This window comes from Carlito syrichta, unplaced genomic scaffold, assembly GCF_000164805.1.
Source record: "Carlito syrichta isolate Samal-C Ts95f unplaced genomic scaffold, Tarsius_syrichta-2.0.1 Scaffold111487, whole genome shotgun sequence".
NCBI lineage: Eukaryota > Metazoa > Chordata > Mammalia > Primates > Tarsiidae > Carlito > Carlito syrichta.
Genome location: NW_007055583.1, coordinates 96,501 through 108,907, shown reverse-complemented (window position 1 = coordinate 108,907; position 12,407 = coordinate 96,501). Strand labels below are relative to the sequence as shown.

The window sequence follows — 12,407 nt, the reverse complement described above, 5'->3', positions numbered from 1 at the left end:
CCATTGCATTCCAGTCTGGGCGACAGAGTGAGATTCCGATTCAAAAAAAAAAAAAAAAAAAGAAACAGAGGGGCATGAAGCCCAGGAGGCCGTGGTGGGAGAACTGAGGGCCGAGGGCAGAGCAGGGCCAGCGGGAGTTGGAGAGGAGGCTGCACCGGGGAGCTGCTGAGGATCTGGGGTGCAACAGCTCCAGGGGACTGCTGGGAGGGCAGCAAGCCAACATCCCGTACGCCCAATGCCAGGCACGGGACAGACATAACTCGGGTTTTTTTTGAGTTGGAGTTCCACTCTGTCGCCCAGACTGGAGTGCAGTGGTCGCTCCCGGCCACTGTAGCCTCGACCCGCTGGGCTCTGGCAATCCTTCCGCCTCAGCCTTCTGAGTAGCTGGAACGACAGGTGTGCGCCACCCTGCCCAGCTAATTTTGTTTTTGATTTATTGTAGAGACGAGATCTCACCAAGTTGTCCAGGCTGGTCTTGAACTCCGGGCTCTGCCAGTCCTCTCACCTTGGCCTCCCAAAGTGCTGGGATGACGGGCTTGAGCCACCACGCAGGGCCGCCATGGCTTGTTCAAACCGCACCTCCGCTTTACAAGGTGCTGCTGCAGCATCTGCCGACAGGAAGCTTGCCTGGACGTGGGTCAGCCTGCAGCAGGACAACCGCAAGGCTGGGCCTGCCGGTGAAGCCTCTTTCCACCAGCCTCAGTGGCCGCCCGAGCTCAGGAACAGGAAGTGTTTCAGGGAACCCACGCACGCACGGGGGGAGTCGTCGAGGCTGCTGGCGGGGAATGGCTGGTAGCATCCAGTATGGGACAAGACGGTCCGAGCAGAAGGCATGTGCTCAGCACTGACCCCTGTGGCAGACACGTAAGTCCTGCTTCCTGGTGCCCAGATTTGTTGGAGAATGAGTGGCCCTTGCTGAAGGGCTTTTGAAGTGGCGTCTTCAAGAGAAAAGCGGGTTTCAGCTTAAGGGGAAGCAACCTGGGAGTTTCGAGGCGTCATTCGGAGCGTCAGCGAGGGGGACAGACGGGGCGAGCAGCGGGGCGGGGAGAGGCTCCCGGGAGAGGGTCCGCAGGACGGAGGCCGAGCGCCCAGGCCTGGCGACCGTGGGGCTCCCGGGCACATGGAGCGCCACCACCGGCCGGAGAGGAGTCAGGACAAGTCCGCGGCAAGAAAGCCTCCTTCTTATCCCCGCCGCCTTCTGAGCTGGGGTCTCCCGGTGCGGCCCAGGCTGCAGTGCAGTGGCATGGTCACGGCTCACCACAGCTTCCACCTTCTGGGCGCAGGCCGTCCTCCCACCTCAGTCTCCTGGCAGCTGGAACCACAGGCCCACGCCGGCACGTCCAGCTGACTTTTTATCTTGGGCAGCCACAAGGTCTGAACGTGCTGCCCAGGCTGGTCTCGCACCCCTGGGCTCAAGCAGCCATCTCGCCTGGGCCTCTTGAAGTGTCAGGATGACAGGTGTGAGCCACCGTGCCCCGGCTCCCTTGCCCTTTTCCGTTTCCGTCATCACACCGAGGGTCACTCTGCAGTGGGGAGGCGACTGAGGGCTGTCTTGAAGACAGGGATAGGAGGAATCCCAAACAGGTGCTGTGTACCAGGCACTCTGCAACAGCAATTCATCTCATCTTCACAGCAACGCCACACACAGCCCTATTCCCCAGAAGAAATCTAAGCCCAGAGTCGAGGTCACTCGGCCAAAATCACGGCCACAGCCAGGATCTAAAACCAGTGTGCCTGCATGTGGGGGCTCACGCCTGTAACCCCTGCGCTTTGGGAGGCGAAGGTGAGAGGATTGCTTGATCCCAGGAGTCGGAGGCCAGCCTGGGGAACATGGCAGATGCCTCTACAATAAAATAAAAAATTAGCCAGCTCGGTGGCTCAGCCTGTAATCCCGCCCTTTGGGAGATTGAAGTGAGTGGATTGCCTGAGCCTGCGGGTTCGAGACCTGTCTGGGCAACTTGGCAAGACTTCATCTCTACAATAAATCAAAAATTAGCCGGGCGTGGTAGTGTGCACCTGTAGTTCCAGCTACTTGGAAGGCTGAGGCGGAAGGATCGCCAGAGCCCGGCAGGTAGAGGCTGTGATGGCCGGGAGCGGCCACTGCACTCCAGTCTGGGCGATAGAGTGAGACTCCAACTCAAAAAATAAAATAAAATAAAATAAAATAAAAAATTAGGCATGGTGGTGTTTGCCTGTAGTCTCAGCTGGTTGGAAGGCTGAGGCGGAAGGGTCACCTGAGCCCAGCAGGTCAAGGCTGTGGTAACCATAAGCATGCCCGAGCACTCCAGCTTGGGCCACAGACTGACTCAAACACACAAAAAAACCCAGGTGTATCCGGTATTGGAATTTGAAGCCTCCTTGATTCTGTTCATTGATGGTAAATTTCCATTTCTGGCGAATTCTCACTTCAAATGAATAACCTCTTCTTGCAAATTTACTAGACCAAGCAGACATCCTAATTCACACCTAATGTACATTTTTAAAAAAGAGGGCCTCGTATCTTCAGACAAGTCACAGGGCAGACTCTGAAGGTGTCAAGAATCTGTACTCACAAAAATCAGTTATTTGCACAAGGACAGACAGTGGGGGAGAGAACGGCAGACAGCCGAAACTTGAGTTTCTTCTCAGAAATGAAAACGTAAGCAAAATACACCCAGGGAGGGGAACTCCAGTGGTCCGGAATGTCAGAAGCGACTTCCCTAGCCACACTTTAAGGTCTATTCTAAACAACAAATTATTTAGGAAACTGACATTTTTTTCTTTTTTTTGAGCTAGGAGTCTCACTTTTGCACAGGCTGGAGTGCAGTGGCACGCTCACAGCCACCACAGCCTCCACTCGCTGGGCTCAGGTGATCCTTCCGCCTTAGCCTTCCAAGTCGCTGCAACTACAGGCATGCGCTACCATGTCCAGACAATTTTTGGAGATGAGTTCTCACCAAGTTGCTCAGGCTGGTCTTGAACCTGTGGGCTCAGGGAATCCTTTCACCTCAGCCTCCCAAAGTGCTGGGATTATATGCATGAGCCACTGCGCCCAGCCTGGAAACTGACAGTTATTACTGCAAGAAAATATTCCCTCAAAGTACGCTCCCATGGGAGAAGGGGCATGATGACATCTATGTTGGGCAGGTTTTTTTTTTTTTTTTTTTGAGTTGGAGTCTCACTCTGTCGCCCAGACTGGAGTGCAGTGGCCGCTCCCGGCCACCGCAGCCTCGACCTGCTGGGCTCCGGCGATCCTTCTGCCTCAGCCTTCCAAGGAGCTGGAACTACAGGTGCACGCTACCACGCCCGGCTAAATTTTTTGATTTATTGTAGAGGTGAGGGCTCGCCAAGTTGCCCTGGCGGGTCTCGAACCCGCGGGCTCAGGCAATTTACTCACCTCAGCCTCCCAAGGCACGGGATTACAGGCTGAGCCACTGAGCCCGGCTAAGGGCGCTGCTTACTCATTTGATTTAATCTCCAAACCCATCCTGAGGCAGACAGCGCCGCCTTCATTGACAGCTGGAGACACTGGAGAGCAGAGAAGCCAAGAACTCGCCTGCAGTCACAGAGCTGACACAACCCAAGTCTGAACCTGGATCTGCCGCCCTTCCGCCACCCCGCTGTCCGAGCTGCCCCCTTCCACCAGGGGCACAGCCCTGCCTCACTGCTTCTCTGGGATTCTCCCTTGCTTCCTGGCAACGCGATGCCCCGTTCCTTCCATGCCCTCCCGAGTTTTTCCATCTTTTCTTCACAGAGTGAACTCTTTACCACACCTCTCCTGGACAGAAAGACCCACAACTTGTGACAAAGTTTTTGTTATAAAACATTTAATGTTAACCTACAATACAATGTAAACTTTTATGAAAAAAATTTAAAGTACACTAGATTTCTTCAGTAAAGTATCATATAACTACTCAGGTGCAGTACAAGTTGGGGCACTGCATCCCTTTTGGATGGACTTCCTGTTGCTGCATTCCTCACAGGTCCTAAAAAACCAGTTGTGAGTGGAGCTCCTTGTCCAGGCCCCAGATGACAATACAACCCTGATTTTGCCTTCCGGGGTATACCACTCCCTCCCACAGTCATGTTCTAAACTCTTGCCTCGGCCTTGGCACCATTAGCAATTTCATAGTAACTGCTCAGTTGGAGATTCTAGGTTCTTTTTAGTTTCATTATTTAAAGATATATATACTCTCCTCTGGCCATCTCTTATCCAAGTATCATGGTGGCGGGGGGCAAGGAGAAATAAATACCTGCTGCAGAAATTCTGCAGAAGTTGGAGAAAAGACCAGAAGAGCCCTCACAGAGACTGCAGAGATTCAACCGACTCTGACTGGGCTACTCAGCTGAATCTAAACTTCAGTCTTGGGCGTGCAGAACAAAACTGGAAACAAGTGTTTTCATTTGGTTGACGACTCGCCACTTGGAAACAGCAGCTGAAGCATCCCAGAGGGGAGGGGAGCCGGGAGCCTAGGCCCGCGGATCCCCAGCTTTGCAAGTCTTCTTGCAGGTCCCGTCAAGCTCCCAGAGGACCTTGGGAGTAACACAGACTGTACTGGCACTGCGTGACAAACCGTGCAGCCTGTCTTTCGCTTAGAAGGAATCGGCACCCAGGCAGCAGCACGAGGGTCAGCAAGGAGACAGGCAGAGGTCTAAAGCATAAGAGTCTCAAGACGGACTAGAAGGGCATGTGCTTCTGGTGAAGCCTCTTGAAACCTAAAGCAAACGGACAGGCCGCCCTGAGAGTTGTGCTGACACAAAGGGATCCCTTTCCTGAATACTCTGGCATCAGACCTCCTGCACTGAACAAGTTCCCAAAAGGCAAGAGGCATATAGTGTACATTGTAGAGTAAGATGAGACCGAGTTATGATGGAAAAGAAAATCTTCCCCAATGTTCCCAGCCTAACAAAGGTCCTCAATGCCCTTCGTGTCCTGCCAGGGGACAGCTGTGAATTCCAGACAGGGAGGGAGGTCCTCCGAGTTAAGTGGAAAAAACCCTCTCCGCACAGTCGTCAGCAGGAAGCAGATTTCACATAAAGTCAAGTGGAGAACACGGTTTACCCTGGTGTTCACTCTACATTTTGACAACAGTGAGGTGGCGATTCCCCACTCACTGGTCTCGGGGCAGCAGAAAGCACAGTGGAAGAACAGGCAGGCAGGGACAGGATCCCATCTTCCTAGTGTGGCGTCTAGACACCTGTGCCAAGGCCATGGACTCAGGCGCTCCTGGTAATTCCCATGAGGTGCCTCACTCTGCCATGGTGTGAACCTCACACGGAGGGCTGCCGAGGACAGTGGCTTCTTACGGCGACTTCAAAGAGTGGTCCCTAGGTTTTCGTTAAGTGAGAGAAACCCTGGAGGTTCCACTCCCGGCCCTCACACAAGCTAGTACAGAAACTTCAGCAGGTGGCAGTGCCACAGTCAGCCTGCACCAGTCTAGCTACACGGACCACCCTGGAATACCTGGTAGCGCACCCTGGCACCTGTTAACACACAGCCTGACCCAGGCACCCACTGCCAGAAACTCGCCACAGAAGAGACATCCAGAGGTCAAAAAAGGCCCTCAGAGCTTCACAGCAGTGGAGGGAAAGGATAAAATCTGCCCCTGTAAGGTGGCTCTATCAGGAACCACAACGCACCTCCCAGCAATTTAGACAGGCTGGGAGTTTGCTCTTGGCTCCCTTAAAGGCCTCTGGTTCTTTCTATCCAAAAAACAAAGGTAGCAACTTCCACTGAGACAGGCGGGGCACGTGTGGTTCTTCTGGCGCCACCGCAGGCCCTGCTAGTCCTCTGGAAAGGCACCAGGCATGGCCACTCAGGGGAGCTCAGAACACACACGTGTCAGAAGAGGAATGAAGAGCCGCTGTCCTTTGACCCAGACCCCACACCGCCACCTGGTACGGACTCCAAGGAGGGAGAAGCTGCAGCTGCATGTGAAGGTGTGCTCACACCACACACATGGTGTACCCACACATGCGGCCTTTGGGGGCCATACCTCAGGTTTTCTCCCACTGCTCCAAGTGGGGTTCCAGGGTAGCAAAAAAGGACAGTAGGAGTTGGACCAAAGAACATCCTCTCTAGGAATGTGAGAGGGACAATGGCAGAAATAAGCACAAACTCGCCCGGGTGCCTTTATTATGCTATTGTGGGCTAAGGAGCCCAGGGCATGAACTCATAGGCTTAAGAATCGGCGCTTTATGAAATAAAGTCGAGGAAAAGGAAATACACCTGTCAGCCTCCTTCCTTTGGTCATTACAAAGCAACAGAAACCATGAAGCGACTCAGAAACTTGGGCAGTCCAAGGAACATCTCAGCTCTGGGCTTTCCGTTTCCTCTCTCCAGAGGTGGGAGAAGCGAGTCCTAGGAGACGCTGCAGTCACTGGCTGATGAAGGTTTTTCACTTTTATTTTCTATCAAAGCAAGAATGAATGAGAACTGGTGGGGATGAGCCCTTCCCCAGCTAGAACGATGGATGGGTTGAAGGTGACACGTCTCCGTGTGCCGGAAGGTGCGTGTGCAGAGGCTGTGGGGGGGCTTGCTGAGTGGGTCCGTTCCCTGCTAACCTCACGCACACGGGTTGCGACTCTGCAGGCAGCATGGTTTCTGATCCTTCTTCAGGATGCAGCAGTCTTTTAAAAAAAATATTGTATTATAATAATTATAATATGAATTTCTCTCTTGTTTTTTTTGTTTTCTGTGTTTTTTCAATTTCTTTTCGGGATTAGGGTAGGAGGGGAGAGAAAGAAAAAGGGTCATTCGTCTGTTAGGTCCTGAACAAAGAGAACTTCTGTGTGGCTCAGTCCAGCCTCCTGCAGCGTAGGGGGATTGGGCCACTCCTCTGAAGGGACACAGGGCAGCACCCGCCTGGGAAAATTGGCTTCGATCTGGAACTTTTCAGGGCTTTCCTTCAAGGAGAATAAGAAGTCATGGATTACCTGCAGAGGTCACACAGAACAAGAGGGCAGTGAGAAAAGAAACACGACTGTGCCGTCCAACACCCCATGCTCCCCAGGTGACTGACGCCTGAAGGAATCATGTGACACTGGAACTCTACTTCTAGGTCTTTCCTTTCCCAAGGCAGCCCCTTTGAAAGAAATTACACAGTTCTAGCATTAGTTCTACTCTGAAGTGATTCATCTGCTTCTCTGACAACTTTGATAGAATGCTGAAACATTTACACATAGAAATAATCACCAAGTACAGATGCAGACTTGTTTTATTTGAACCAGTTGAGAGTGAGCTGCCAACCTGATGTCCCATCGCCTCAGAATACTTGAGGTGTGTCTGATAAACAGGACAACCTTCCATATTATCACTGCAGCCCTCAAAATCAGGAAACTTAACTGGTACACTATTACCATATGTTATATTATTCTTCGGGGCCCCCTTCAAGTTTTGCCAGTTATCTCTTAAAGCAACAGGATCTACTTTTACATTAAACGGTATAAGCTAAACTGTTTAAGTATGCTACATTTATTTGTTACATCTCTCTCTTTTTTTGTTTTGGGGCCTGTCGCCCAGGCTGGTGTGCAGTGCCACACTCACAGCCATCACAGCCTCAACTTGCTGGGCTCAGGTGAGCCTTCCGCCTCAACCTTCCAAGTAGCTGGAACCATAGGCACATGCCACTACACCCGGCTAATTAAAAAAAAAAAATTTTTTCTCTCTGAAAAGGTCTTACCATGTTGCCCATTCTGGTCTCAAACCCCTGGGCTCAGGCAGTCCCCGGCATCTGCCACATCTCTAAGTCTCCTCCTTTAGTCTTTCCTTGAGACATAAAAGATTCTGGGCCAGTTATTTCGTAGAATGTCTCTGTGTGTCTGACATTTCTTCACGACTGGATTCAGGCTGTATGTGTGACAGGGCTACTACATAAGTGATGCTGCGCCTACTCACTGCATCCTACTCAGGCGAACACAGTTTCAATCTGTCGTTCTTTCTGAGTTGGAATGGAGTCTCACTCCGTCACCCAGGCTGGAGTGTAGTGGCACGCTCACGACCACTGCAGCCTCGACCTGCCTGGGCTCAGGCGATCCTTCTACCTCAGCCTTCCAAGTAGCCGGAGCTACACCACCATGCTTGGCTAATTTTTAAAATTTACTGTACAGATGAGGTCTCGCCATGTTGCCCAGGCTGGTCTTGAACCCTTGGACTCAGGCAATCCTCTTGCCTCTGCCTCCCTAAGTGCTGGAATGACAGGCTTGAGCCACCGTGCCAAGTCCTGTTGCTCTTCTACATAAAAACAGGACACCTGTGATGCTCACTTTGGTTGCCTGACCATGGTGGTGCTGCCAAGCCTTTCTACTATACGTTACTCTTTGTAATTAATAAGTACCTGTGGGAAGTACTTTGAAGATAGTCTGGTCCTCAAACTTTCAATGAGTACAGGTTAACGATTTCCTATTTTATTCTATAGGCTAAAAGGTTATAGTCATTACCTATGTTGCCACTCAAACTGTTCCAGATAGAGTCAGCTTGAATGGCTGGCTTCTGTGTCTTTCTGACATGGCTCCACCATTCTCTGAACAATTCCTTGTTTTCTGGTACAAGGTGTTTTATTTTCCCTGCCTGGAATTCCAGCCCTGGAATCAGCCATTTCTCCAAGGAGCCCTATTTCTTCTTCTTCTTCTTTTTTTTTTTGCAAGAAAGCAGGAGTTTATTAAGAAGACAGAAAAGCTCCTGCAGTGGGAGGGAACCTGAGAGAGGACTACCCGCTCTAATTCTTCTTAACGGATAATGGTATCTGAAAGCCAAGACCTACGTGCTGAGAATGTTCGTGGCTACTGAGGAGCTGCTACTCCTAGGAACTCTCTATGGACAGAGCTAGATGTGGGTATGTATCTATAGCTACATAAAAAGCACCCCTGGCCAGGCTTGGTGGTTCGGCCTGTAATCCCAGCACTTTGGAAGGCCGAGGCGAGTAGACTGCCTGAGCCTGCGGGTTTGAGACCAGCCCGGGCAACTTGGCGAGATCCCGTCTCTACAATAAATAAAAAACATTAGCCAGGTGTGGTATACGTGCTTGTAGTTCCGGCTACTTGGAAGGCTGAGGCAGGAGGATCGCCAGAGCCCAGCAGGGCCACTGTACTCTGGCCTGCGCGATGGAGTGAAACTCAACTCAAAAAATACAAAAAAAAAAAAAAAAAAAGCACCCCTTGTGCCTACATAATCAGCTAGATAAAAAGCATATAAAAACGACAACCTCATCGCCCTCCCACATAAGCCTACTTTGCTATATACACACTCCTTACCCCATTCAGGCTCTGACACCCACCCTGTACTGACTGGGCTCTCACATCGCTGCACATGCCCCACATATGAATGCTCTTTAAGCTGACGGAGATCTGACACCCTTCCCTGCTCCCCCCCCCACCCCGTGGGACTGCCCTCCGCACCGCACCCTCTTCTGGCTCTGACAAAGCACAGGTAAATCCCTAGTGAGAAGGGAAGCAACATGAGAATTCACACTGCTAATGCTGTGAGGAGACACCTGTGGACAGGCTACTGCTGTCTCCCCATCTCCACCCTCAGGTTCTCTCCATCTAGCATTCTACCTCTCATGTCTTTCAGGCTGACCCCAAAGATTAGGAAAATACTATTCATGTTATCCATCATTTTTTGGAGGAAACTATTTCTATTTTCTTTTTGTTATGCTTCTCAGAATGATGAACTGTCTGGGTTTATTCCCCTCTGTGTGAAGCACTACTTCCTTTATGTCTTAAGCTTATCTCTTTAGGGATTTTTTTAACGGGCTATACTTCCAGAGTTTAAAGAGTAAATCCATATTCTTCTTATCCAATCCATTCATGGTTTTATAACCTTCCCTTATTTGAGTCTCTCGCCTCAACCATCTTCAGTTCCCTTCTTGACCCTTTGAAATCTCCACTAATGTCTCTTCTCTCTCTTTTCTTGAGATGCATCCACTATACTTGCATCAAGTATTCCTTTTTGTGTGTGTGTGTCATTTTTTTTGAGATGGAGTCTCACTCTGTCGCCCAGACTGGAGTGCAGTGGCCGCCCCCGGCCACCGCAGCCTCGACCTGCTGGGCGCCGGCGATCCTTCCGCCTCAGCCTTCCAGGTAGCTGGAACTACAGGCGTGTGCTACCATGCCGCCCCCACTTTTTTTAACCAGTGACAAGTGGCTGACACTATTTGGACACAGATAATACCATCAGAGGTCCCTTTTGGTTTTTTTAATGGATAGCCCAATTCTGGGCCGAGTATAATTTGGATCTCTCTTGTTCACAGTCATTTAAAAGATAGTCAGTTGCCACTTTTCTAACCACTCAAGGGACCTCGAGATATTTCTGTAGTTTATCCTTTTTTATCTTAGCATTTCACTATCAAGAGCTGAGTATTACCAACAAATCTGTCATTCCTTAAGATTATTTATGAAGGACCAAGTTCAAAGGAAGAAGACACAAAGTCTGTGAGAGTACTAAAACATACAAAATTGTTACTTGGTTTTATATAATTGTCTCTGAGAGTGTTAATTCCAGGTCAGCACTCCTGGTGTATGTCTTTCACACTTCTTTCCTGTCTCTAAGCTCACTTATAACCAAGCATTTTTCTCAGTCTCAGGTGGTCACAATGTTATTTATTTTTTATTTTTTTGAGTTGGAGTCTCACTCTGTCACCCAGACTGGAGTGCAGAGGCCATTCCCGGCCACCACAGCCTCGACCTGCTGGGCTCCGGGGATCCTTCTGCCTCAGCCTTCCAAGTAGCTGGAACTACAGGCGCGCACTACCACGCCCGGCTAATTTTTTGATTTATTGTAGAGATGAGGTCTCGCTGCCCAGGCGGGTCTCGAACCCCCGGGCTCCGGCAATCCACTCACCTCAGCCTCCCAAAGGCGCGGGATTACAGGCTGAGCCACCGAGCCCAGCGCAATGTTATTTTTTTAAGAAATAGCTTTTAGGCCTGGCTTGGTGGCTCAGCCTGTAAACCTGTGCTTTGGGAGGCTGAGGTGAGTGAACTGCCGGAGCCCGGGGGTTCAAGACCCGTCTGGGAAACTTGGCGAGACCCCATCTCTTCAATAAATAAAAAAAATGAGCTGGGTGTGGTAGCGTGCGCCTGTGGTTCCAGTTACTTGGAAGGCTGAGGTGGAAGGATTGCCGGAGCCCAGCAGGTGGAGGCTGTGGTGGCTGGGAGCGGCTACTGCACTCCAGTCTGGGCGACAGAGTGAGACTCCAACTCAAAAAAAAAAAAAGAAACAGCTTTTAGCTGGGCTCATGCTTATAATCCCAGCACTTTGGGAAGCAGAGGTGAGAGGACTGCCCAAGTCCAGGGTTTGAGACCACCCTAGGCAAGTTGGTGAGACCTCATCTCTAAATAAATAAATCAAAATGCTTTCTCTCTTTTTTTTGAGTTGAAGTCTCACTCTGTCACCCAGGCTGGAGTGCAGTGACAGGCTCACAGACACCACAGCCTTGACTTGCTGGGCTCAGGTGAGCCTTTTGCCTCAGCCTTCCAAGTAGCTGGAACCGCAGGTGCCCACCACCATGCCCAGCTAATTTTCTGATGTACTATAGAGACGAGGTTGCCCAGGTTGGTCTGGAACCAGTCAACTCAGTCCACCTCCCAAAGTGACTATAGGTATGAGCCGCCGTGTCCAGCCATGATACTATTTTTTTTTTTTTTTTTTTTTTTTTTTAGCAGAGCTCAAATACCATAATGGGGAAACCCTTACAAATTGCTTTAATTGGCAGCTAGAGCTGAAGTAACCTACAGCAGCTCACTGCGCTTTTCCTAGGGTCCACTGATGTCATGCCTGTTTTTTAACTTGTTCATTAGAGCAGCAGATATACCAACAAGCTTCTGACACTACAGCCCAGACACTACACATACGGCACACAACTTAGGAGGCCCTTACTGTCAGAGACTGTGAAAAGTGGAATCGTCGCTCTACTCGAGAATCATTGGGCAACTTGAAGACGATCTTGACACTCTCGGGGTCATCAGGGGAAGGCTCTGGGGGCAGGCACTCCAACTTCCTTTCCTTTTCCTCCTGTAGATTCTGTAGAGACACAAAGAAAATGTGAGGCTATAACTTAAAAAAGCGAAACAGGAAACAAGAAATACACTGGCCATATAGGTTTACTATGCAGTCAGAAGAAAGACTGGTGCTTATTTCCTTTAAGAAAAACTTCTTGGTAAAAGAGTCAGAAACCTAAATTCAAAGTACTACTGTATCCCATGCTTAATTCACTGACTATGTTTAGGTATTTAACTATTTGAGAGGGCAGTGGGGCACCCCTCCCCTGTAGTCCCAGTTACTTGGGAAGCTGAGGTAGGGGCAGTGCTTGAGCCCAGGAGGTTCAGGCTTCAATGAGCTGTGACTGCACCACCGCACTCCAGCCTGGGTGAAAGGCTGAGACTCATCTCTTTTTTTTTTTTTTTTTGAGTCGAAGTCTCCCTCTGTTGCC

At 50.3% G+C, this 12,407-nt stretch overlaps 1 protein-coding gene across 1 annotated transcript in view; it reads right to left on the bottom strand.

The window, feature by feature from the left end:
• Window positions 1-6,087: 6,087 nt before the first annotated feature.
• The window catches only part of FAF2 (Fas associated factor family member 2), a 72,776-nt gene continuing 66,456 nt past the window's right edge, over window positions 6,088-12,407 (bottom strand). The window contains exons 10-11 of the mRNA XM_008069680.2: window positions 11,855-11,998; window positions 6,088-6,915 (exon numbers count right to left, since the gene is read on the bottom strand). Coding sequence (XP_008067871.1) covers window positions 6,733-6,915; window positions 11,855-11,998 — 327 coding nt within the window. The 3' untranslated portion in view covers window positions 6,088-6,732. The remainder of the gene's footprint in view (window positions 6,916-11,854; window positions 11,999-12,407) is intronic.